General features: G+C 45.1%; 1 protein-coding gene across 1 annotated transcript; it reads left to right on the top strand.

The window, feature by feature from the left end:
- The first annotated feature begins 572 nt into the window (after positions 1–572).
- On the top strand, positions 573–26,115 carry LOC111148961 (leucine aminopeptidase 3). The gene is made up of 13 exons (XM_022505806.1): positions 573–711; positions 3,015–3,130; positions 4,354–4,408; positions 5,288–5,393; positions 6,499–6,658; positions 7,973–8,137; positions 11,888–12,046; positions 15,991–16,115; positions 17,234–17,322; positions 18,277–18,379; positions 23,063–23,142; positions 24,974–25,083; positions 25,553–26,115. Exons 1-13 carry the CDS (start codon positions 610–612, stop codon positions 25,740–25,742), a joined length of 1,560 nt encoding a protein of 519 aa, XP_022361514.1. The 5' UTR covers positions 573–609; the 3' UTR covers positions 25,743–26,115.

Here is a 26,115-nt window from a genome sequence, read left to right as displayed (position 1 = left end):
AGAGAGGAGGAAGCAGGCTCCCTGCTGAGCAGACAGCCCGATGTGGGGATCGATCCCAGAACCCTGAGATCATGACCTGAGCCGAAGGCAGAGGCTTTAACCCACCAAGCCACCCAGGCGCCCCTAGGAGAGCCTTTAATACCTGGTTAGACCTCTACAGTAAAACCCCATGTCTCCTACCTCTCCCGGGTTTCCCGGAGCCCCACCTCCATTCCCGCCCTCCGCCCTACGGCGTAATCTAGACTCCGCCAGCCTCTTAGCTCTAGCCGGCACCGGGACCCGCAGGCTGGCACACCCCTGAGCCTGCGCCAGGTCCGCGCGTCCATCCCAGCACCGCCCAGTACGCGGCCGCGCGCCTTCCCGCTCCGCCCCCTGACATCTGCCCCGCCCAAGCTCGTCCGCGTACAAGCCTGATCTTACCCAAAAGCCACGCCCCTCGTGGCCTCCAGCCACGCCCCTGACGCCTGCCCGGCCTTTCCCTGGCTCCTTGCCCCCCACCCTACCGGGCGCGCGCACGCTGTCCCCGAAAGCCCCACCCCCAGACCGGCGCCAGTCCTCCCAAATCACCACGTGCTCGCTGGAGGGCGGCGCCGGGGCTGAGCTGGGAAGATGTTCTTGCTGCCCCTTCCGGCTGCCGGGCGAGTCTTCCTCCGACGTCTGGGCGTGAAGCATTTCTGGGCACGGGGTCTCGCCGCCGCAGACATGACGAAGGTGAGAGGCTGTCACAGGAGTCCCGCTCCGGGCGACCGGAGCTTCGAGGGGTGGTCGAGACCGCGGTGTTTGGCTTCTGCGCCAAGTTCGAAAACCCGGCTTAAAAGTTCCCTGGCATTGCCGAGCTGGGCTTTGGCCCGGGCAGGTGGCGTTGGGCTGCCCATCCCCCAAGCTGTTTGCCGAGGGTGTCCGTTCTTCCATCCTTTGCTTGCGGAGGGTGGGGGGGCGGCGCGGCGCGGCGGAGGGAGCTAGGTTCCGAACTCCGGCCGAGGGAGAGTGATAACCTGCGGCCACCGTGTCCTGAGCTCGCACTCTTTGCGGTGTCCTGAGTCCTTGTTTTGTTTAGCCCACGCTGTGCCCCAGGAAAGGACAGTGCCGGTGGTGTTGCCACCGTAGCTAGGACAGAGCCCGCGTTCGGTGAGGTGCAGCGTCCTCTAAGGTCCCAGAGGCGGCCGGTCTCGGACTCCACTCACCACCCCCCGCCCCCAGTCTCCCCTGAAGTGGAAGGTCAACAGCTCCTCCGGGACCAAATTAATTGCTCGAGTTTCTAGAGGAAAAATAGCGTTTCTCTAGGGAAAAGGGCTTTGCACAGGGACCCATATCTTTGTGAAATTAGAAGGAGAGCGTCTTGCAGGAGAAAAGCGTTTTCCATCTAATTGAACTAAAAAAAATTATGAAGGTCCCTATTGGGATGTGGAGGATCTGGAAAGGTGAATGGTTCTGTGGAAGAAGCCACAAGCTTGGGTATCATGCTTAAGGACCGACCAGAAGAAAATGGCTCTGTCTGGCAAGGAATATTCTAGATAGGGACTGAGCTCAGGCCTCCAGCAGTATCGCAGGTGGCAGGGGGACCAGATGCCTTGTCCTGTGTTCTTTCCAATATTGTGCAACATCCTTTCCAGGTGACAGCTGGGTCCTGTGTCCTTAGTTCCCCACTTGGTTCCACCGAATTCCGGGCAATGGGCAATCTTAGGAAAATTAGAATCTGGAAAATTTACACCAAAGAAGAATTATCTTTTTGATGAAGAAGAGAAAGAGCAGTTTGCTCCAAGTACCAGTGTGATTTTGTGGAAAGGTGGTGAGATTGTCAGCGAAGGAATCAAGATTCTTGCTCAGTTCTGGTGGACATGGGCTAGTAGATCAGACCAGGTTTCTTCTCTCTCTTGGTCTGTGGGAAGAAGAGTACGTGTTCTGTCCACCTCACAGCGTTGCTGTAAGGCAGAAAACATTTTAAAGTTAAAAATTGCTGTGCAAAGACAAATAGTGATTCCCAGGTTGGCTTCCTTCTTTCAGTTGTTTGAGGCGTGACAGGATAAGCTGCTAAATGCTGGGCACAGGGCTCTATTCCTGCCCCTGCTGCCTCTCTGTGAAGATGCATCCTTCTTTCAGCCTAGGAATTGGCCAGAGTGCATATTTGTATTGGCAAGTGCAGCCATTGGCTTTACTGTGGTGGCATCCCAGAATACCTGAGATTTGCATTTGGAGATCGTAGGGAAGGGAAAACTTCCTTCTACTCAGCAGGCTTCTGTGGCTGGACCTGGGAATTAAAGGGATGTATGACAGGTTAGCAGGGAAAAGTGTACAAAATTTGTTTGATATTTTTACATGGAGATGGGAATCTTCGAAAGGAGAATGAAGACCCACCCGTAAGCCTCGAGGCCTGACAGCCTGTATACCTTTTTAAACAGAGAATGAGCAGTTGTTGGGATGTGACGAGACAGAGGGGGTTGGGCTGGGGCAGGAAATTTTGTGACAGTGACTGAAGTATGGAGATTAATGGAAGTTAAGGATTATTTTAGTAGGTTTGTTTGTGTGGGTCCATTTTGGTGCTGATTCCCAGTCTCTGGGGATAAGAATGTTCTCTTCTTAGTACAGGGAGAGCACCTTTCTTACAGGCAATTTTTTCACCTGCTTTTAGGTAAGAAGTGGCATATTTTGGGGTGGCATGTTCTGAATCCCCTTGTGGTCTAACTTGGTTAAAAACAGACTTGTTTTCTTAAACAAAACACCTTTCTGCCCTTCTTTGTTTGGAAGTAAAGGAAACCCTTTATGCTTTGAAAGCCCTTTCTTGGGAGGCACTATGAAGACCCAGGACAGGTACTACTTGGGAGTCTTGCTTTGGCAGGAACATTTAGGCAGGATGTAAGTGTAATTGACTGCCCAGCACCTGCTTCTTTTTTGGCTTTGTCCTTGAGGGGAACACAGTTTGGGTGGAATTATTTGCTGCTTCTGGAACGTGGGGAACTCTGAGTCTCCCGGCGATCTCTAATTATACTTGTTTTTTCTTGTTTATTCTTTCTCAGGGTCTTGTTTTAGGAATCTATAGTAAAGACAAAGAAGATGATGTGCCACAGTTCACGAGTGCAGGAGAGAATTTCAATAAATTGGTGTCTGGAAAGTTGAGAGAAATTTTGAACATGTAAGTATTCACCTATGGGCTCCAGGTTTTAAAATGTCCTGAAATCGAAAGAGAATTTTTTTCAGCGCTTTATTGTTAGTACGTAAAAATGAATGGAAGTCAGTTGGCTATTATCTTCTCAGTGGAAGTGAAAGTATTTGCCCCTGGAATGTACTTTGGTACTTTGCCTTTCAGTAGGGGTGAGTCTGCAATTCTGGGAAGTCAGGCCACTTCAAAATCAGAAACAGATTGTGAGAGACCGACCTAGAAAGATCTGGAAAGTACCAGATTTCCTCATCCCACACTCATCCTAGTCCCTGGACTAGTTCAAAACAGTTTATGGTACAGCTCCATTCTTGGTGTGCCTTGACTTTCAGAGTCTCCAAGTGAATCCCTTGAGGGTATAGTTAGACTACAGATTCTAATTCAGTAAATCTGGGTGGGGCCTGCTACTGAGAGTACTCAGATTAGCTATAATTTAGAGGAAGTACAGAAAAATTGGAGTTTCTAGCACCTTCTGAGCTGTTGGCCACATTTGGCAGAAGGGGAAGTGTCAGCATAAAGCCACTGCAAGTATATATTATTTGGATTATAGATAACCTGTTGGAATACAGTCTGATGATTACAGTAATTGTCTAATACCAGAGTAATAGAATTTGCATTCCTTCTCAATTCCCAGTCCTTCACCAGTAGACAGTAATTAATTCATTAATCCAAATCCACTGTTAGAGGACAGTACAGCCTGGCCTTCCTACAAATAATTGTCAGCTGTGGCATCAGGGCATCCAGTCTTTTGGCTATAATTATTCTTTGCCACCTGTTTTGTTTGGAAATTGCCCATTATCCCATCTGTACAGAACCCCCCCGCCCCCTGCACCCAAGAGCCTGCCTGCTGAACACTGCTGTCAGCTTGGCCGTTAACAAAAGATGGGAGATTCGGGGCTAGCCTTCATCCAGTGCTCTGTCCCCCCTCTGTAGCCACACATTACCCACCCAAGGCATTGCTTTCTGTAGTTGTTTTCAAAGAAGTATGTACTAAATCCCATGTGGAAGTTTCCTAAATGATTTTTGAGCTAGAATGAGAAGTGCTGCATCTGAAAAAATCTGTATTTTGATAAAAACATAAATGCAGCAAATTCACAGAAGCGGCAGAGTATTGTAATAACGTGAAAGGTATATATATGTCACTTTCCAAAGGAGCAGAGACAACTAGTTTTTAAAACAAAAATTTCCTCTTGTTTTAGATCTGGACCTCCTCTGAAAGCAGGCAAAACCCGAACCTTTTATGGTCTGCATGAGGTATGAGATGAGGATAAATTTTTTTTTTTTTTTAAGATTTTATTTATTTATTTGACAGAGATCACAAGTAGGCAGAGAGGCAGGCAGAGAGAGAGGAAGGGAAGCAGGCTCCCTGCTGAGCAGAGAGCCGGATGCGGGACTCGATCCCAGGACCCTGGGATCATGACCTGAGCTGAAGGCAGCAGCTTAACCCACTGAACCACCCAGGCGCCCAAGATGAGGATAAATTTTTATTTGGCAAAGCCTTGGTGAGCCCCTCCTGAGTGCCAAGTACTGTGACTGCACAGTCATTTAGAAAATTTTTGTATCTGATTGTGTGTATGCTTTTATCCCTGTGTTAAGCCACAAATATTACTTAAGATTGTGAAGAGACAGTTGGCTGTTAAGAAGCATTGCATTGCAGTCTGTGAGCTTTCTTTGTTCAGTTTCCGTAGTTGTGGCACAGGCTTACATAGAATTATTTGCAAGATTATCCTTACTCTACCTTTTAAACACACAAATGGGGGGCACCTGGGTGGCTCAGTGGGTTAAAGCCTCTGCCTTTGGCTCAGGTCATGATCTCAGGGTCTCGGGATCGAGCCCCGCATTGGGCTGTCTGCTCAGCGGGGAGCCTGCTTTCCCCTCTCTGCCTGCTTCTCTGCCTACTTGTGATCTCTGTCTGTTAAATAAATAAGTAAATAAATAAATAAAATATCTAAACCCGCAAATGGTACAGTTTTACCAAGAATACAGGGTAAAATAGAACAGAATAACCAAATTTCATGGGGAGGTTCCTATGAGGAGGTGAAGGTAATTGTGTGGGAGCTCCCAGACCCTTCCCTGCTGGAAATGGATGTTGTAAAGACATGAAGGGGTTGATCTTGTGCATGTGCTGAACAGGACTTCCCCAGCGTGGTGGTGGTCGGCCTCGGCAGAAAGGCAGCTGGAGTTGATGACCAGGAAAACTGGCATGAAGGCAAAGAAAACATCAGAGTCGCTGTTGCAGGTGATTGCACTTCCGAAGTTCAAGGTTGATGGAGAGGCTCGAGGATGTCCTCTTTAAGATGGTCTCTTTCCGCTCGCTTGGTGCTTATATCCATCACCACGTTCCACCACATTCAGAGAAAACACTCACCTGAGCAAATGCTCAGTTTCCCTTACATGTATGCCTGACCTTAACGTAGATACAGAAGGTCAGCTTTTGAAATTTTAGTTTTGATATTTCCATAGCTTGTGTTTGGAGGTTTTGCGACCATTTACTTATTGCCTCCTGCATTATAGACCTTAGAGCTCTCTTTTACCAGAAAGTTATGGTGGATTTTTTTCCCTTTTATAATACAAACCTGGTGTTGCTTGGCTTAAATGATGTAGAATCCTCTTTCTTAAAATTAAAGGAAATGGGGGCAAAGTGTGGGGTGCTTGTTTCTTACTCGTTACTGGAGGTAGGTGTCTGTCCCAGTTTGCCACGTGCATGGTTTACACGTTGAGGTAGATGCCACTGAGTCACTTAGGGGCTGAGCAGCAGAATGAGGCCTTTGAGAGACATTGGTCAGAGATTCTTTGAGAGACATTGCTGAGGCAGTGATCATTAGCTTGATTGATCTTTGGCCCCATGGATAACATCTCTCCTTGTTAAATCTGCTTTCAAAGTTCATGTTGAGTGATTCATTCATAACTTTTATTTGGGACTTTTTTTTGCTGACCTGATCTTCATAAAATGCTTTGTTACTAATGGACTTTACTCAGTTCTGTGGATATAATTTCAGTGTCATCATTCCTCTCCCATTTTTAATCTGGCCTGCTCTTGGTGACCGGAAAGCTTTGTCAGGAAATTCTGGTGTTTCAGAAGTTGTACAGTAATAGCAGCTGCTTCTGAGGGCCCGTTCTATGAGGGGCCGGGCCAACCCTTCTATCTGTGAGTCAGTCCTCCCACTACCTGTGTGTGGACACAGGCTCACTTTACAGAAGGACGCTCAGAGAGGTCAAGTGCCAGTGGGATTGGAACCCCAGATCTCTTATTTTCTCAGCCCACAACCATGCCTCTGCCTTCCGCTATTGGGTTGCCTCTGACTGACTCCCATTTTTTCTGTTTTTTCTCTGTCCTTCTGAAGCGGGGTGCAGGCAGGTTCAAGACCTGGAAATCTCTTCTGTGGAGGTGGATCCCTGTGGAGATGCCCAGGCAGCTGCGGAAGGAGCGGTGCTTGGTCTCTACGAGTATGATGACCTAAAGCAGAAGAAGAAGGTTGTCGTATCTGCGAAGCTCCATGGAAGGTGCTGGAACAAAACCAAGATCAGGCTTGCATTTCCTGACATTCAGATAGTGGGGCGTTTGGTTAGGAGCTCCCTGCTTCTCACTGGGCACATCACACAGCTTGTCTGGGACCGCCCCCGTCACCTCAGCCGTTTTACAAGTGTGGTGACTATCCCTATGCTCTGCTCCTGGCTTTCGCCAGGTGCAGGTTTCAACCCATGGCTTCCTAGGCCCTTCCATGCTTGCTGGTTACTGGGAAGCCAAACCAAGTCAGCTCTCCAAAGAGGGAGGAATGAGGTGACAGGTCCCAGCAAGTGTTGTTATGAATAATTTCCATTTAGCCAGCATCTGCTGGCACTGTGTCAGATGCCAAGGTAAACAGATAGAGGGCTCGTAGGGTTCTTGCCCTCATGGTCTTGTGAGGAGAGTCATTTTTCAGCAGCCTTACTGAGTATCTACTACATTGCGGCCCTATCTGTCCTGGGTTCTAGGAGATAAAGCCTCTGCCGTCAGGGATAGACAAAGGTGGGACCTTCAGGAGATGGCACTGTGAGGACAGTGGGGTCTTGATATAGCCTGAGGTTTGGCAGCTGTGAGGGGGTGGTTTGAAATGAGAGCTCTGCTACCATTCAGCCTGGCTTTGAATCCTGGCTCTCCTACTTGCTAGCTGAGTAACCTCAGCGAAGTGACCAAAATCTCTGTTTCACTTTCTTCATTTGTTCAGTAGAGCTGTAATGCCAATGTCAGGGCTTTTATGATTGAAAGACACTGTCAAGTGTGCAGCACATGGCAAATTAATTCCTGTTGTGCCTAAGAAGAGCCGAGGTCATGACACGCGTGCCTGTATCTTTTCTTTGCAAGCTGGTCCTTGCCCTTTGGTGGACTTGTGTTCAGAGCCCTGACCTGGGCAAAAAGAAGGTAGAAAGGCCTTCACTTTCACTTTGGGACTATTGAGTGTGCTTGCTCCATACAAGCACTGGGGGCTGCCTCATCCCTGCTGCAGTGAAGGAGGACACAGTGGGCTGTTGGAAAGATGGAAACCTCTTCCTTGGGTTTGTGTGTTAGAGTTAGGACTTTGGAGACCATCAGTCTACCCTTTTTCATGCACATGAAATGTGAAATGCTTCCCTCCTCTAACTTGGCTCAGCCAGGGCCCTGTTTTCTAGCTCTTGGGACCTGTTACCTGGGTCAGAGCAGAGAAAGATCCAGGTTCCGTGTGTCCATTTTGCACTTGGGATCTTCCCCTTTTGTTTTTTTAGGGTAAGAGCCCTCCTAGCTGCAACACAGTATCTTGAGAGGTTGTCTGACAGTGATCTTCTGCTTTCTTCCACCAGTGGGGACCAGGAGGCCTGGCAGAAGGGTGTCCTCTTTGCTTCTGGGCAGAACTTGGCACGCCACTTGATGGAGACTCCAGCCAATGAGATGACGCCAACTAAATTTGCTGAAATTATTGAGAAGAATCTCAAAAGTGCTAGTAGTAAAACAGAGGTCCACATCAGGTAATGAAGGGTCCTGTCATAGACTCAGGGTGTTACAGGTAGGAGTGTTGGAGTTCCTAAAAGTCCAGCACCCTTAGTATTCAGAGTAGTGACTCAAGACCAGGGAGATAAGATGACCCATTGGCAGCCACAGAGAAGCTAGGATAAGGGCTTAATTTGAGGTTCTTTTCATACCTTTGAACAAGCACCTTGACTTCACAGTATATACTGTGTGTGTGTGTGTGTGTGTGTGTGTGTGTGTGTGTGTGTGTGTGTTTGTAACAGCTTTCTTGAAATACAATTCACAAAGCATACAGTATAAATACCACGTAAAGGGGGGTGCTTATCGATTTTTACTGTGTTCACAGAGTTGTGCTACCATTACTTCAATCAATTTTAGAACGTTTTCATTACCCCAAAGAGAACTTTGTACCCATTAGCAAGCACTCTTTGTTTCTGTCTTGTCCCTCACACCCCCCCGCCCCCCGGCTTGCAGTCATCAGTTGGTGTATGTTGGGTTGTTTCTACCTATTGGATACCTTGAGTAATAGGGCTGTGAGTGTTAGTGTACGTTTTTTGTGTGAACGTACTCTGGTGTCTCTAGTGTGTGTACTTAGAAGTTGAATTGTTGGATCAAATGGTAACTCTGTTTTGTTTGTTGAGGAATTTATGTATCATGTTTCCTTTGGGTGAGCTCCTTCTGTTTTTTCTCTTTCTGACAGAAATAAAGAACACAGCATTCATAAGTTGGTATGAAATGAGAATCTGTGTCTTGTAGACTCCCAGATTCAGTTCTAGAGCTGGCTTCCCCAGCAGGCCCGAGTGGTCATTGTCAGCAGCTGGGCTGGGGGATGTAGATGCCTGCCCCTCCATTTCCTTTATCCTCCGGCGATCTCCCCATAACCCTAAATGCAAACCAGGTCTGAGCATTGGGGGATTTAGGATTAAAAAGAATCAACAGATACTTGCTTTACCTAAATAGTTCTTTATGTCCAATGTTGTATCTCAAGGGAGCTTGCACTTAAAAGGCTTCTTCAGTGCTTAATTGTGACCACAGTTCACACTTCTCAGGAAAATCCCTGTGGTCTCGACAGAGTGAATAAAAATGTGTAATTTATAGAAAACAAAGGACTTAGAGCTTGATGACATTTTTGGAATGGCACATATTTAACCTGTGGTAAGCTTTAGTCTCCATAAAGGTGTTTTGGCAAGGACTGTTCTTATTTGAGGAGACACCAGAGCTGTTTTATGTTAGCAAACAGTGACTGTGTGGTTACACACCTGTGAGGGCATTTCCTGTGTGTGCCTGGGTGTTTGGCATATAAAGGTTGGGGGTGGTGGTCTTTGCCCTCAAAGAAAGGAGGAGCTGGGGCGCCTGGGTGGCTCTGGGTTAAGCCGCTGCCTTCGGCTCAGGTCATGATCCCAGGTCCTGGGTTCAAGCCCCACATTGGGCTTTCTGCTCAGCAGGGAGCCTGCTTCCTCCTCTCTCTCTGCCTGCCTCTCTGCCTACTTGTGATTTCTCTCTGTCAAATAAATAAATAAAATCTTTAAAAAAAAAAAAAAAAAGAAAGGAGGAGCTTATAAGCAGGAATAGGCAGGGAAAAGGGGTATGCAGAGGATCCTAGTCTAGGAGGGTTCTGGGAGAGCCAGAAAGGCTTGCCAACGAAAATGGGGCCTAAGCAGGGTCTGAGAGATTGCACAGAGGTTAGCCATGGAAAGAGAGTTGGATGGGACATTTCAGATGCAGAAGCTCGTGTGCAGTGGCCCCTTGGGAAACTGCCAGGGCTTGTGAGCCAGCCAAGGGAAGGCTCAGGCAGGGATGAGGCAAGTCAGGCAGGCAGGGTTTAACCCATTAAACAGAGAAAGCTGCACCAAACCTGCTCTAGTGTAGGTGGCTCTAAGTCAGAGAAGTACAGACGGGACTTTCAGAAGACCAGGGCTTTCATAAAGTACGTCAAGTACTGGGAGTTTGTGGTTAAAATACCCACGTTATACAACCCTGCTGCTTTTGAAGTGGTGTTTTCATTGTCATCCCTTCTGTTTTTATGTTCTTCACTCTCTGAAGTAATATTTGTGGCTTAACACAAGGATAAGAGCATACATACACCTTTCACGTTTAATAGTTGTAACAAATGGTTGGGCAAGTGTAGGAGGAGCACTCCTTGGTGTGGTGTTTTTCTGTTTTGCCTGTTGGGAGTGTAGGATTTCTCTCCTGGCCTAGTTCTTATGGCCAGAATTCAATACAAAGACCTTCGTACCCCTCACCTGCCAGGAATAGTGATACGGCATCTGTTTCCTGGGTAGCATTACACGCTGTCCCATTGGGATCACCCCTGGTGATCCTGTGTTTGTTAAGTAATTACTGGTTTTCCCACTTCAAGCAGACATCAGACTGCAGTTGAAGCTGTGAGAAGTAGTGTGGCAGTGTTGAAAAGGTCAAATTCCAGCAACTCTGAAACCGCAAAGAATTGTGATGCTTTAGTCCAGTCATTGGACTGTAGCTTTGTCGGATTTTTTTGTTTTTGTTTTTGTTTTGTTTTTATCGGTTGGTTTTTTGAATCATTTTTAGAAATACAAAAAATAAAGCACTGCACCCAGAAACTGCATCCTTTATGGTCTCAAAGCTTTGCTAACTTTATCTTACATGAAATCTTTAGATAGAGATCAGTAGATTAGGGGGAACAAATCAAGCAATAAATACTTACTGACTCTGTCCTGTTACCTAACATTGTATTGTACGTTATAGGTGAATTCTCTTGGTAATTCGGTGGCTTGTCTTTTGACAGATTTATCATGGACCTCGTTTTTTGGGTTTTTTGTTTGTTTGTTTGTTTGTTTTAAGATTTTATTTGAGAGAGCAAGGGAGAGAGATACCAAGAGAGCACAAGCAGTGGGGAGAGGGAGAAGCAGGCTCCCCGCTGAGCTGGGAGCTAGACATGGGACTCAATCCCAGGACTCTGGGGTCATGACCTGAGCTGAAGGCAGAGGCTTAACTGTGGGAGGCCACGTTAAGGCTTGAGACGAGGACCAAACCAGGCCCTGACTTGTGCCTCCTTTAAAGGTTGAATAGCCGAACAAAAGGCTTAGGTCGATAAAGTCGAGTAGCCCTGAGAAAGGGTCTGTGCTGTGTGTTGTGTGCTCGCCAACGTGACTTCCCACACGCTTGCTAAACAGATGAGAACAATTCGGTTGGGGTCATAAGTTCATGGCTGGTCCTTGCTGCCCTAGTACAGCCCATAAATTACTTTCAGATTTGCTGTATCAGTACAGAACAATTGTACTGGCATCAGCCATTTGGCATCACGAGGTCTGCTTATAGTCAATTGTGAAACTTATTATGGGAACTCGTGGTTGTTTAACTAGACAAAGATGTATTGCTTCTCCTATGGTAATATCACTATATATATGGCCTTAATGCTTTGCATAAACTTAGCACTGTTGGACATCCTCCTCAGTGCTCCTCCTGCCCCCATCTCTCTGCTTCTCGAGTTCTTTTCTTCATCCTCTTACCCTCACGTTCCTGGTCGATTTGTTGCGCCGGCCGTGACACTTAACCGACTGAGCCACCCAGGTGCCCCAGCCTCATTTTTTTAGATGAGGAAACAGGCCTAGAATCAAGTGGCCCAAGAATGTACAGAAAGCAAGTAGGATGTGATAATTGAAGCATTAACACGTGTATACATTTTAAGAGTTTTACATAAGAATTTCTAAGTTATTTTGAAATAGAGATAACCAAACATGTTGATTTTTTTCTCTTCTTCTGCCCCATAGACCCAAATCTTGGATTGAGGAACAGGAAATGGGATCATTCCTGAGTGTGGCCAAAGGATCTGATGAGCCTCCAGTCTTCTTGGAAATTCACTACAAAGGCAGCCCCAATACAAGCGAAGCACCCCTGGTGTTCGTTGGGAAGGGAATTACCTTTGACAGGTACCTCTTTATGTCTCTGTGCTTTGCATTTGGTGAATGCGCTGTATGTACTTGTATCGTTTATTTAAAGTTTGCTTCACAAGCATGTTGTCCCTTCCAGGCTTATATGTTACTTTAAATATATTAAGCTGCCATTTGTAAAATGCTTATTGTGTCTCAGAGAGTCTATTAGGCATCTTACATGTGTTATCCTTGATCATACTCCTAGGAGTTAGGCAGACCTTCTATAGGTAAGGAAAGCATGGCTTGGAGAGGTGCAGTAATGTGCTCAGAGCCCTGTAACTCATACATAGAGTCGGATGTCAAACTCATGTCTGTCTTGAAAATGACTTAAGATCTTCCCACTGTACACGTTGATTTTCCTGTATGGATATTAAAGCTCCTTCATGTGGATAATAGGAGACAGCTGTTTGGATCGTGGCATTGCCCCTTTGCTTGCTTCAGATTGCTTGCTTTAGCCGACCAACCTAGCTCCCATTAATCTTACTGAACCATAAGTATGTTTTAGAATTGAGAACTGGTTATTCCAAACAAGGAGAAGCTGAGGTGGAGGAGGTGGTGTAGGTCCCTATTTCCCGTGGGAGGCACTGGCCGCTAATTAAGCACAAGGGTTAAAAAGGATTACTTGGGCAAAAACTAAAGTAGATAAAACACCTGAGCTATTTGTTGTGGGGTTTTTTTGTTTGTTTGTTTTTTAACTACAGGACTTCTCAGGGCACAGAATATAGTGTTTTCTAGGCATCCTTTTAGAGGGAATTTAGTTCTCTTGGGACTCATGGTCTATGGAAACTACTTTGGAAAATGCTTGTATGGATCCATAAAATCTGGGTGTCCCCAGTACACGTGTGCACCCATTCAGATGCTCTGCCTGAAATGTGAATGAGTGCAGTCCTTGCAGGAATGCTTGCAGGTGCTGTGAGACCCAGCCCAGGCAGAGCTGGAGGCCAACAGTGTCTTCCTTATGTTAGCCTCCTCCGTCTTCCACCCAGAGGTCCACCTTCTCTCTTTCAAAGCATTGGTCTCCAAACAATCATTCTGTAGCCCATCACTAAAAGATTCAAGCTCATATTGTTCACATTATGCATATTGATTTTAAGTTACATCCATCGGCAATCATAGACATAAGACTTACGTGTCTGTCATAAAGCAAAACAGCAAATAAAAATTGGAGTGAAAGTTATGCTGTTTTTAATTGTCTTGCTAATTGTGAAGATTTTATACTGTCTGGAGCTATTTTTTTTTTTTTTTAAGATTCATTTATTTGACAGAGATCACAAGTATGCAGAGAGGCAAGCAGAGAGAGAGAGGGGGAAGCAGGCACCCTGCTGAGCAGAGAGCCCGATGCGGGGCTCGATCCCAGGACCCTGGGATCATGACCCGAGCCGAAAGCAGAGGATCTAACCCACTGAGCCACCAAGGCGCCCTGGAGCTAATATCTTGGTGCAGCATTAATGCTCAGTATGAAACTTACGGTTAATACTAATCCATACTTGAATTTGTGCTATGAGAATAATTTAGCAAGGAAACCTGACGTAGTCTTTGGGTTTAGAGAAAGCTTCCTTAAAGGTGTTACAGGTTTAGCTGAAGATGGGAATGGTAGGGGTGCCTGGGTGGCTTAGTCGGTTAAGCAGCTGCCTTCAGCTTAGGGCGTGATCCCAGGGTCCTGGAGTCGAGCCTACTTCTCCCTCTGCCTGTTGCTCTGCCTTCTTGTGTTCTCTCTCTCTCTGTCAAATAAATAAATAAAATCTTTAAAAAAAAAAAAAGTGGGAATGGTAGGAGGAGTTAGTGCAGCAGGGAGTAGGTGCAGGGAAGAGCTTGGTGGAGGCTGCAAGGTGGGAAGGACGAGGGAACTCCTGGCCCTGAGAGATGGGAGAGTGACTGTAGCAGAGTATAGCAGGGAAGGAAGCACATAGTGGCTGGAGAGGTGGGCAGAGCTGGGTGGTTCTGGGCCCAGTTGCATTTTGGACTTTGCTCTAAGAATAATTGAAGTAACTGAAGGGTTTCTCTAGCTAAGGAAAGCCTGTTTCTTCTGTAAGTGTTAGGGTTTTAACATTTAAAGCTCTGATCCATTTTGATTTTTTGTGCATGCTGTCGAAAGCATTGTGGTTTTTCTTTTTTGTTCTTTCCATATGGATGTGTATTTGTTGCAAAACTTTGTTTAAAAGACTATCCTTTCTCTGTTGAACTACCTTGCACCATTGTTAAATCAGTTGGCCATATTATTGTGGGCCTAACTCTGGCCTCTCTGTCCTTCCCCCAGGACCTTGCGACCAAGTGTCTAATGAGTACAGCTTTGTCTTGATACGTAGTGATATATGGGTTCTCCAGCTTTGCTGTTCTTTTTTAAAATTACATTAGCTGCATCCTTTGCATTTACATACCAGTTTTAGAATTAGCTTACGATTTTTTATATGCACACACATGCGCGCGCGCACACACACACACACACACACACATACACATACACAAAGGCTACCAGGATGTTTGTTGAGGTAGGTATTTTTTATTTTGGTAAAAAAGGTAGTTGTGTGAGGAATAAAATGAGGGGGGTAAGACTGATACAGGGAGACCTGATTTACAGCAGCCATGGCAAACACCCCAGTGACATGATGGTGGCCTCACCAGGATGGATGCAATAGAAAAGAAACGGATGGATTTGAGAGGGATCTAAAAGGTGCGCAGTGATAACTGCTGCTCTTTGATTGGCAGTTACTTTGAACCATAGCCCTGCTTAGGGAGAGTAAGAGTGAGTAGACAGAACAACCTCATGTACTGGTGTGTTCCCTGCCCCCCCGCCCCCTTGGGGTTCTCTGTGGACCTCTTGAACCAAGAGTGTGTTTCTTTCCTTATTCTGAGCCAGTGGATCATCTTTAATTCTAGGTGTAATTGACAGCCATCCCATGATCAGGGGCTTCTGAGGTGAATGAGAATCAGGACTTAATCTCTAAGGAAAGCAGACCTCCGTGCAGAGAGTAGACTCTGGAGTCACAAGGGCAGGTTGGCAGCAGGTCTCAGAACCCAGCCATTGGAGCCCGGGCCCCAAGCCCAGCCCATGAAGCAAGTGGTTTCTGCACTCTTACACACTGGAAGCAGAGAAGTCACTAGGTAGTTAAAGAAGCCTGCTTGGGGGAGTAGTTTGGGTTTTTGCTAAAACTGAAACCCTTCAGAGCTCTCACATTTGAGCACTGTCTTTAAGGCTTTGGGTGAGCATCTTTTTTCTTTGGTTCATTCTTTTTTTAAAAGAAATTATTTATTTGAGAGGGCGTGTTAGAGCACGAGCAAGGGTGCAGGGGAGAGACGGAGAAGTAGGCTCCCCGCTGAAAAGGGAGCCTGGTGGGGAACTTGATCCCAGGACCCTGGGATCATGACCTGAGCTGAGGGCAGGTGTCTAACCCACTGAGCCCCCTGGCGCCCCTGGTGAGCATCTTCCTTGTGCGTCTGCCTGATTCAGGTTGTATTTTGCTGTCGGCAGGATGAAGCACACCTTAGGGGTGTCCCTCTGTCCCATAGCTTGAAGGGGATCCTTCCAGTCTTCTGAGCTTGTTGGCTTTGCTTCCCTAACAGTTTATGACCCTCAGGTTCAATAAGTTGATAATTCATAAAATTTGCTGAAAAAAACGAGTCTATGTGGGTGTCAGGAGTTAATGGGCAAATACAGAGACGGGATTTGAGCAGCACAGATCGCATGATATAGTAATATTTCCACTGACACGACTTACATTTCATTCAAAAAGAAATAAAATGAGCTAAGAGACCCATTTATATTTTTGCAAAGTTTGCAATATCCTCTTTTAAAATGTTGAAATCATTCGGATTCTCAATTCAGAAATTTGAATTTTCTTTGCAAGGGGGATAGTGCCTCTGTTTATATATTCACTCTTAAGGAAGTGATTTGGGTCCTCTTTGTTGCCACTGATGTTGCACACTGTCCTTTTCTCCCACAGTGGTGGCATCTCCATCAAGGCCTCTGCAAATATGGACCTCATGAGGGCAGACATGGGAGGAGCTGCCACAATCTGTTCGGCCATCGTATCTGCTGCCAAGCTGAACCTGCCCATTAACATCATAGGTGAGGGGGCAAAGGGGGTGCCCTGGGGAGTCTGACGGAACAGACAGCAGACATGGTTTCCTCTAACCTGAAAAGACCAAGCAGTGGTTTTCATCAAGCAGAAGCTGTTGAGCTAAGTGTTGTCTTGTCTGAACTGATTGAGTTAAATGTGTTTTGCAGCCACGGGCTGTAGCTAGAATTGATTTTTTGGTACTTGTGCAAAAAGCATTTAGCAGGCAGGGGCACATAATGTCAAGTCTGTGATTTACTCCAGTGAAAAATGCTCAGTAGTCAGGGTGGAAGGGCATTGCTGGCATATGCGGTGATTGTCTCATAGGGGTTGTGGCTGATTACGAGGCAGGATGTACAGAAAATGCGTGAGACAGGAAAAGTGTTCAGTACTCAGCAGCTCTTCGTGGAGCTCCAGATGCCAGACACAATGCTGGGAGTTTGCCATGTTTCAGAGGAGTGTGGGGATGGGGGGAGGCTCTGGTTAATGACTTCCCTGGTGTCACGTCCGTTAGGTCTGTCTCACATGCACCCTCCCCCTTCCCTGCCAGTATCCTAGTCTTGTTTTGCAAAAGTAAGTTGCAGACATGCCATGTCACTCCCGAAGGCTTCAGCATGTGTCTGTCTGCTGAGAACAAGGACATCCTGTGTAATGACCATACCATTATCATTCCCAGGGACTGATACAGTCATCTAATTCAGACTTCCCAGTTGTCTGCAAAAATGTTCATTTTGTGTACACACACACACAAACACACTCGTTTTTATTTTTGAAACCTAAGAGCCAGTTAAGGATCACACATTTATGTGGTTTCCAGGTCCCTATTTTTTTTTAAATCCGGAATGTTTTTCCTGCCCTTTTCTTCCTTCATGATATGGGCAGTTTTGAAGAGTTCAGGCTTGTCTTGTGATGGTCCACAATTTGGATTATTTGGCTAGACTCTTTGGTTAAACACATGCATTTCCTGTGGCTGGCGCACACGATGTCAGTCGGGTCCTTGGTGATGCTACATTTGATCACTTGGGTGTCTGTGGCATACTTCTGATGGCCCACCAGTGGCCTGGGTCTGTTGGGTGTTGAGTGTGGACCCAGCACATTCCATGTTCCTTCATATATGGTTTTCCAATAGGTTTGGCCCCTCTTTGTGAAAATATGCCCAGTGGTAGAGCGAACAAGCCTGGGGATGTCGTCAAAGCCAAGAACGGGAAGACCATACAGGTGTGTGAATGCCAGACATAGCCCTGCCCATTCTGGTGATCCTAGAGTCACCACATAAGCACACCTTGAATGGAAGCGGAGCATGGGCTCCATTTAGGGGAGGGTGGTATCTTCATTGCAGGGAGTTCATACAAAGTCAGAAGTATTTCTTCATGGGAATTTTAGAAGTATTTTCTCTAGCTTATTCTTCCTCCTGTAAACCATGCACACAAATTACCACAAATCTGCAGCAGGCCTTGCACAGCATGGCCAGGCAGGAAGAGTATGAGCAGTTTTCTAGAGCTAGACCTGTGCCATGCAAGATTAACTTCTTCCCTTTTGGTGTTTGGGTGGAGCACACCATCCTGAGTCATGGACTCTGCACCCCCAGGGATGTGGCTGCAGGGTCTTCTGCTGGGGCACCTGCATGCGTGCACACACTGCCCCTAATGCCTGGCCACTGTTTAAAAGAAGGGACTCTGGATTTCAGCTCAGGTCTTGATCTCAGGGTCATGAATTTAAGCCGCACGTTGGGCTCCATGCTGGGTGTGGAGCCTACTTTAAACAACTTTACAAAGTTGCTGAAGTTGCAAGGGTTCTTCTGTCTGGAGAGCTGGACTGCCACCTCGCTGTAACCTTCCAAACTCTTTAGCCTCTTTGTCTTCAGAAAATTCTGAAATGTTCCTTTGGTCCTGCTAGGTACTTGTTGGTACAATGGGCTGGACATTTTCTATTTATTTCTGCTTCCAAAGTCATGAGCATTTGGGCATCAGCTCTGTGTACAGGGATTATTAAATTATATTTGCTCTTCAGATTAAATAGATTCCTATTCTAATTTACGTATACATATGTTTTTGGTATGCTGGCAAGTGTCACGTTGGCTTTCCTCACTTTTAACTTGAAGTGTTGTATCTTGTGTTGATATTGTAGGCATGTGTTTTCTTACCCTAACTCTTTCGACCCTTCTCTTCTCAGGTTGATAACACCGATGCCGAGGGGAGGCTTATTCTGGCTGATGCCCTTTGTTATGCACACACCTTTAACCCAAAGATCATCATAAATGCCGCTACCTTGACAGGTCAGATGCGTGCTTTTTCTGCCTTTGTTTGAAAAAAGCCACACTCATTGGTGTAGGGTGCGCACCGTAACTCAAGGCATGATTTTTCTGAAAGTTGGCTCGTTCCACCTGCATTCAAATATCTTTCACCAGGGGAATTGTTTTGCAGCTGTCAACTGTTTTAAAAATTAGGTTTGTTGTTTTAAAATATTCCAGGCTGCAACTCTAAAAAAATAACAAGCAGGTTACCTCAGCCCATCCAGAGTCCCCTCTGCAAATGAGGTGTTTTGTGGTATGAGTGCTGTTTGATACAGATCTGAAGATATTAGTGATAGATACCCAAATCAGGAGCTGTTTGTATTAATCACAGTGTATCTGATGTTAGCTGAGTTTTCTGAACTTTCTGTACTTGTTATAAAGAAACAAAAACATGGTGGGGAGGGTGGGAAGGTCCTCCTTTAACAGAGGTGGTGAGGCATAATGTCCAGATCAGCTCGCTGTCTCCTGCTGGGCCTCTTACAGCCCTTCAGCCATGGGCAAGTTACCTGACCCCCCCTTGTGGCACTGAATCTAGGAACCTGTGTTACCCTAGCAGAGTAGTGGAGTTCAGGAGGAGTTTTTAGGAAGCCTCTTTAACTCAGCCCCTGCGTGTGGCAGACATTGGCTAAAGGAAGGCTAGTAGCCCACTGGGCCTGTGAGTCCTGAACTCATTCCCTGAGGGATGACAATAGGCATTGCTTTGCTGCAGGTGGCAAACAGTAGTAGTCTTTCATCTAACAGTTCTCTTTCCGGGGTTCATTCTGTTTCTGTCTCTGCCACTTTCAAGATTAAAATTCAGATTTTTAAAAAAAATCTTTTGGGTATTTGTCCTCTGCTCATGAGAGCCTTTATTATAGCAGAAATCAATTCATGTTTTTCCTTTTATGGGGCTCTAACAAGAGTGCATAGATTTGCTAGGAGTCCTTTTTTTTTTTTTTTTGAGCCAGCATTACAGTATTTTTGTGGTCGTCTTTCTCCCTGCTCGATCTAGCAAAGGGGAGCTGGAGGTTGGGGGTGCTGAGACTGGTGGTTGGGGGGCAGTGGTGAGGTGGGTGGTAGTATACCCTTTCTGTAAATAAGAAATCATAGCCCCCTTCCCTTCCCTTTTTTTTTTTTCCCCCTAGTCTGAGGATGGGAAAGTTGGCCCCAGGTTATTAAGAGCAAGTTGATGGGTGAGCCTTTACACTGCCCGGGTGTTGGCCTGGCTGAAGTTCCCCACACACTCACAGAGCCCCTTCTGAGTTCTGGTTGCTGTGATCAAAGGGGAGAATAAGAAACACTTTGCAACCCCAGGTTCATGGTGGGAGGAAGTACACACAGTCTTTAGAGATGGAGGCCCTGATCTTAAATTGGTCTTGCAAGACCAACAAGATAAACATGTTAGCCAAGATAATAGCATGTGATTTTGGACAAGGCCAAGGTTGTCTCATCCATAAAAAAAGGGTATAATAATGCCTCACTGACAGGAGGAGTTTCTGTGCAGATGAGATGAGATGATACAGGGTGATGGCCCTGGCCTGGCAGACATGAAACCACTGTTCATTGTCCTTGAAAAGGCAGGCCTGTACCAGACCGTAGGAGCCGTGGCTTTTTCAGGGGATGGCCATTCAGTAGTGCTGCCTGTTTTCATTTTCCTCATGCATGGTTGTGATTTAGGATCAAAAAAGAGTGGTGACATCAGCACCTTCCTTGGAGCTTTGATTCTTCTGTGGGACTATAACAATTCTGGTAACTTGATCAGTTAGCACCGTTGGCTCCATATGGGCCTTGGAAAAGAATATAGAAAGTAGGTCCCTGCTATTGGTAATTCTGAAATTGGTGATGATAGCAGTTCTGTCATTGTATGTAGAAAATAGAGCATTTTCTAAAGAATGTAGTGAAATCAGCTTTAGAGCCTTGATCTCAATTGGGATCATATTAAATATTTACATCTACTGCTTTAGTAGAGGATATCACATTCTTACTTGAAGATGGGGCATCTTGCTGAGAACTGCTCTTGAGCTGGGATCTGAAAGAGGAAGCATCGCTGGGTGGAGGAGGGAAGAAAGAGCATCTCAGAGGAGGGCGCCCTTCACTTAGGGGCGTGAGGATAACGGCAAATGGACTGGGAAGAGCACAGTGTGACTGGGGTGGGCGCACAAGGTCAGCATTAGGAGGCACCGGACCCCAGCTTGGCCTTGACGTGTTTCTGGGGTTTGTCCCGAGCTTAAGTGCAGCAGGAAGCTATGGGGACAGTAAGATCATGTTTGTGCCGAGAAAGGGCCAGGGCTGGCAGTGTGCAGAATGCCCTGGAGAAGGGCCTGAGGGGACTGGCAGGCCAGCTAGGCAGTGAGCAGTGTGCTTGTTGACTCTTGCAGATGCGTGAGTGTGTATGTAGACACAGAGTGTGTGTTACAGACAAATGCTACAGTATGTGCAGATGGCTCCAAAATCATCTGTCAGGCAGGGGTGTAGATGGAACAGGTTTGCCCAGGAGTTGGTAATTGCTGATGCTGATTAATAGGTATCTGCATTTATTATACTGTTTTCTTCATGTGTATTTGGAAATTCCCAGAAGTTTGTGTTGTTGTTGGTTTTTAAGACCATTATTACTGCAGTCCAGTTTGTGGATGATGATGGTAGCACTAGCAGTAGGGAGACGTGGATAGGCTTGAGAGAGAATTGGGAGGTAGAGAGTAACAAAACCTTAAGGAACAAATGACCAGACAGACTGAGCTGCCCAAATGTCATGCAGAATCACAGGGTTTTACAAATGGGTCACTACTTTTTATTTTAAATGATCAACGGTTTGACATCCCTTATGATTAACCAACTATTAATGTAATTTTCTTGTGACTTTTGGAGAAAATATACAATTCAGTGCCCTCGTGACACACAGGAATGGATTTCTTACGTGTTGCTCCCTTCCCTGGAGAGTCTGTGTAATTGTAGTGTGTGTGTGGCTGGTGGGGTTAGCCAAGATAAACAAAATGAAACGATGGCTCTCTTCTGTATTCCTTAAGTCAGAAATGTGTGCAAATATTTACCCACAGACATGCAAATCTAGGGGATCACTCACTGCATGTCCTACAACCTGTGATGCCAATTTCAAAGAAATGGGAGGATATGGGAAGTTTTGTTTATTGTTAAAAAAGTCTACAAAACAGTGTATATAATTGTATTTTCAACTATCCATTTTTGTTGGGGGAGATGCTAATAAGCAGTGCATGAGAAGCCACCATGCAAAGCTATACTTAAGGATTAAGGAGCAAGCTGGAGGGGTGCCTGGGTGGCTCAGTTGTTGGGTGTCTGCCTTCGGCTCAGGTTGTGATCCTAGGGTCCTGGAATGAGGCCCTGCATCGAACTCCTTGCTCAGCAGGGATCCTACTTCTCCTGCTTCAGCTCCCCGTGTTTGTGTTCCCTCTCTCACTCACTCTCTCTGTCAAATAAATAAAATCTTAAAAAAAAAAAAAAAAAAAAAAAAGCAACCTGGACATGACTTGTGAAAACTATAAAGTTTCCCTTATCTTCTGTGGTGTCTCCTCTGATGTTCCTGGAGTGTCCTATTACTGAAAGATAGTGGGGTTTGTTTTTCCTTTTGCATAAATACTGAGCTCCAGTGTGCTAGGCCCTCAGCACATACTTAGGAATCAAACATGATCCCTGCCCCGGAGCTTGCACAGGGCCGGGGGAGTAACAAAGGAAACTGTTGGGAGCTGATACCAGAACCAGAGGAGGCGCTGAGCTGCAGCACCTAATTGTGGTTGACATTCAGGAATGTGTGCCTGCAAAGAACCTGGAAGTCTGGATTTTTAACTTGATTTTTAAAGGTATATTAATATAGGGGCGCCTGGGTGGCTCAGTTGGCTAAGCAACTGCCTTCAGCTCAGGTCATGATCCCAGGGGCCTGGGGATTGAGTCCCGCATTAGGCTCCTTGCTCAGTGGGGAGTCTCCTTTTCCTTTTCCCTCTGCCCCTCCCCCCTGCTTGTGCTCTCTCTCATGCTCTCTTACTCACAAAAAAATAAATAAAATCTTTAAAAAACATACATAAATGTAAAAAGAGAAGTCAACCAACGGAGGCACCTTTGTTGGAGAAGGAAATGCAGATGAAACAAGTATGTTACAATAAAATAATAATACTTTTTTCCCAAAAAAAGAAAAAGGGGCAGAGAATCTTAATAGCAGATATTTACAGATGTGATTAAAAATATTGAGGAATTAGAGATGCCTAAATGTCCCATAGGAAGTGAATTTTGATAACCTCTACCCGATGGACTTTTAAGATCATTAAAACTACTTTGTAACATTTGTTTCTAAAAGACGAAGCATAAGAGGAAGAACACATACTTGGACATGAACAGTATGGTCTTAATTATGTTTTTTAAAAGTTCAGAAAAAATATGGAAGGAAATATTAAAAACATGTAACAGTTATGCTGAGGATGAGGTTACTGATGATATTTGGTATTGTTTCCTTTTTTACATTTTCCTTAATAATTGAAGTTGAATTCTAGTTGAGAAAGTAGGAAGATATTAAATACAGTAAGGATTTCTGAAGCTTCTCTAGTTTTGAAAGTGAAGCAGATACTAAAATCAAATTACAGGGTGAAGTTTTGGTTTCAGCAGCAGAGAAACCCATCATACCTGGAGAGACTGAACACTGACCTGAAGCCTTGTGTCTTGCAGGTGCCATGGACATAGCTTTGGGGTCTGGTGCCACTGGGGTCTTCACCAATTCGTCCTGGCTGTGGAACAAACTATTTGAGGTAGGAATAATAGGTAGAGACTAAAATGACATATGATTGAATTGTTGTAGTAGAATAATAATTTTTACTGTTTTATTACCCCCGTGTTAAAGTGATTTTTATGTCATAGATTTGCCTTTGAATTGAAAATACAGTACACTCTATTCAGTGTGTTTTGGGTTCTCTATAAATGTTCCGAAATGATAGATACCACATTTCTCCTCTCCTCCTGTGGCCTCAGAATGATGTGAAAGTGACTCACAGAACCACGGCCATTGTGCAGACTCCCCGTGGTAGAAAATGTTATGAGAACAGCTTTGTCAAGGAAGGGATGACCTTTAGTGAATGCTTGTTGTGAATAAGTAGGGCTTGTCCTGATCCATTTGTGGGTGGTGATAAGGACGTCTTCTGACTGCTATGCTCTATGCCTTCTGCACACTGTTCATAACTAGCCTACCTCTTCCAGACAGCAAGCTCCTATCACCCCCTCCCCAGTTCCTTTACCCACTGCCTGCGGCTTTCCCCAGCTCACCCCACTCAGCCTTACTTAGCCTGGCTGGAGGCAGCCTGCAACTCCAGTCTCTTGGTGACGCCCCAGTCTGCTGTGATCATCTCTCTGGTTTGCTGCTTCACTGATTTCTGTTTTAGCTGCCTCTGCCAGTTTTTTCCTTCATCTTCCCCTTTGGTGGGTGTTCCGGCCCTAGACCACATTCTCTTCTCCCTGCCTCCCCACCACTGCCTTCTTCATGGGGAAGCCCAGTGGCTTCAGCTAGCACCTCTCTGCTGCTTGCTCCCATCTCTTTCCTAAGCTCCAGACCCTGTGTATCAGCCTGGTAATGAGACAGCTCCCTCTGGTACCTCCAGGAGCTTACTACCTGCCAGTGAGAGACAAATCCAGAATGTCCTTGAATACATCTTTGATGTTAGTTTATGGTCCTAAATTTACCCTTCCTGCCTAACCCTTGTGACATTCAGCTCAGTTGTCTCTGTGCAGGCTGGGCAGGGGACTCTCCTCTGGCCTGTCATGCATTCAGTGTCCCTCTTTATTAAGCACCTACAGTGCTGATTTTTTAAAATTTAAGCTTTAAAAAAAAAAAAATCAAAGTTCTGTGTGCATGAACATTTAAGTACCAGTCAGCAGTCTACAACAGTCTACAGTCTTATCTTCCCAGAGGTAGCTGCTTTCAACACTGGGGCTGATCGAGCTGCTGTTTACTCATGACTCCAAATAACAGCTTCTGTTGCTGCTTCCTGACTTTGCACTTTTGGGTCTTCTATCTGACCACAGTATATTAAAACAGTCTGTGTATCTGTTTCCTTTACCAGCCTCTGGGCCTTCTGATGGCTCAGATATTAAATTTCTGTGTAGCCCCAACACCTGGTGGTGCTCTGTCAAGATTCAGTAACTGATTAATGTGAATGAGTGTGTGTATGATTATGCAAATACATAAGGTCACCTGGTCTTGGGTTCTGGTCTTCAGTGATGCAGTTTCAGACAGGTATTCCTTAGCACGCTGAGCTGACAAGTATCACAAAGGCCGTTTCCCCATAATCAATCCCATAAAGTCGATGTACTGCTGAATACCATCTTACTGTAAATTGACATCTGTAAGAATTGATTTTGGCAAATGCCCTACAGATTTGTGGAGTGTTTTATAACATCCCTGGTTTCGTTTATAATTCTTCAGTAAATCTTTTGATTAACTGAAATGTTTCTGAACCCGGTTGCATAGTTTCCTTTTTTAGAGGTCAGAACAGTTCTGGCTTTCCAGTATTGAATACTTCAGTGCCGTGAATTTAACCAGAGCTTGCTCCTTGCACTCTCCAACTGTTGTACCTATTTCTTCTTCAGGCCAGTATTGAAACAGGGGACCGTGTCTGGAGGATGCCTCTGTTTGAACATTACACAAGACAAGTTGTAGATTGCCAACTTGCTGATGTTAATAACATTGGAAAATATAGGTATGTAAAAGGAGCTATAAAGGTACATTTTTACAATCACTGGTTACCAAAATGACCACTTTAAATTTTATGCCCTTTCACAGAAAGTGTAGCCAATTTCCTTTTGATACAGTGCTCATAAGCCCTAATTTCAAATGTCTTCAATTTTCAAGGTCTTTTCCATCTGGTGCTCAAAATTTTGCAGGTTTTTATGGCCAAAAGTCATTTTAAACAAATCATAAGGGAAAGAAATGAAAAACAGGTGAATTCATTACCATGGGAAAGAGGAATCTACAATTGATCCTTTATTGCTTAAAGCTATGTCTGAAAATAAATATTCTGAAAGTGGTTTTGGGTTACGCTCTTAATCTCATAAACTTGACTTTTGCTTTCTGGTCATAGAAGCTACTTAGTGAGAATAGAAAGTTAATGGAAGTGTTCAGTGAACGTTTACATGGGGTTAAAAAATGATTTTTGTCTTTCTCTTTAGGTCTGCAGGAGCATGTACAGCTGCAGCATTCCTGAAAGAATTTGTGACTCATCCTAAGTGGGCACATTTAGATATAGCAGGTGTGATGACCAACAAAGATGAGGTTCCATATCTGCGGAAGGGCATGACTGGGAGGCCCACAAGGACCCTGATAGAATTCTTGCTTCAGTTCAGTCAAAACAGTGCTTAGTTCAGATTTTCTAAAATTCTCTCATTCTGTCTTGAATGGGCAGTTGAGCCTCAAAATATTTTTGAATGGATGGATGAAAATCTTTCAAAGGAAACAAAGCGTGGTATTTAAAAATGTTGAACAAAAGAAAATCTGATTGCCTTGATTTGTTCATTTTGTGTGGAGATTTATAAAGGTAAAGCTAATCTCTAGCCTGGCAAAGATTTTTAAGATATTCTATAAATCATTAAATGTTTAAAAACTACCTAGTTAATTTTCAGAGTATATGTTTTTAATTGAGGAGCAAAGGTGTCTTTTAGATTTGTGATGCTAGGAATAAATTAAAGGTTACTATGCAATTGTCAGAAATAATAAATCAACTTTTTGTGCTTTC

This window comes from Enhydra lutris, unplaced genomic scaffold, assembly GCF_002288905.1.
Source record: "Enhydra lutris kenyoni isolate GAN:26980312 unplaced genomic scaffold, ASM228890v2 scaffoldscaffold21, whole genome shotgun sequence".
In the NCBI taxonomy this organism is placed as follows: domain Eukaryota; kingdom Metazoa; phylum Chordata; class Mammalia; order Carnivora; family Mustelidae; genus Enhydra; species Enhydra lutris.
The sequence above is the reverse complement of the archived record's forward strand: the minus strand, read 5'-3'. Positions and strand labels throughout refer to the sequence as shown.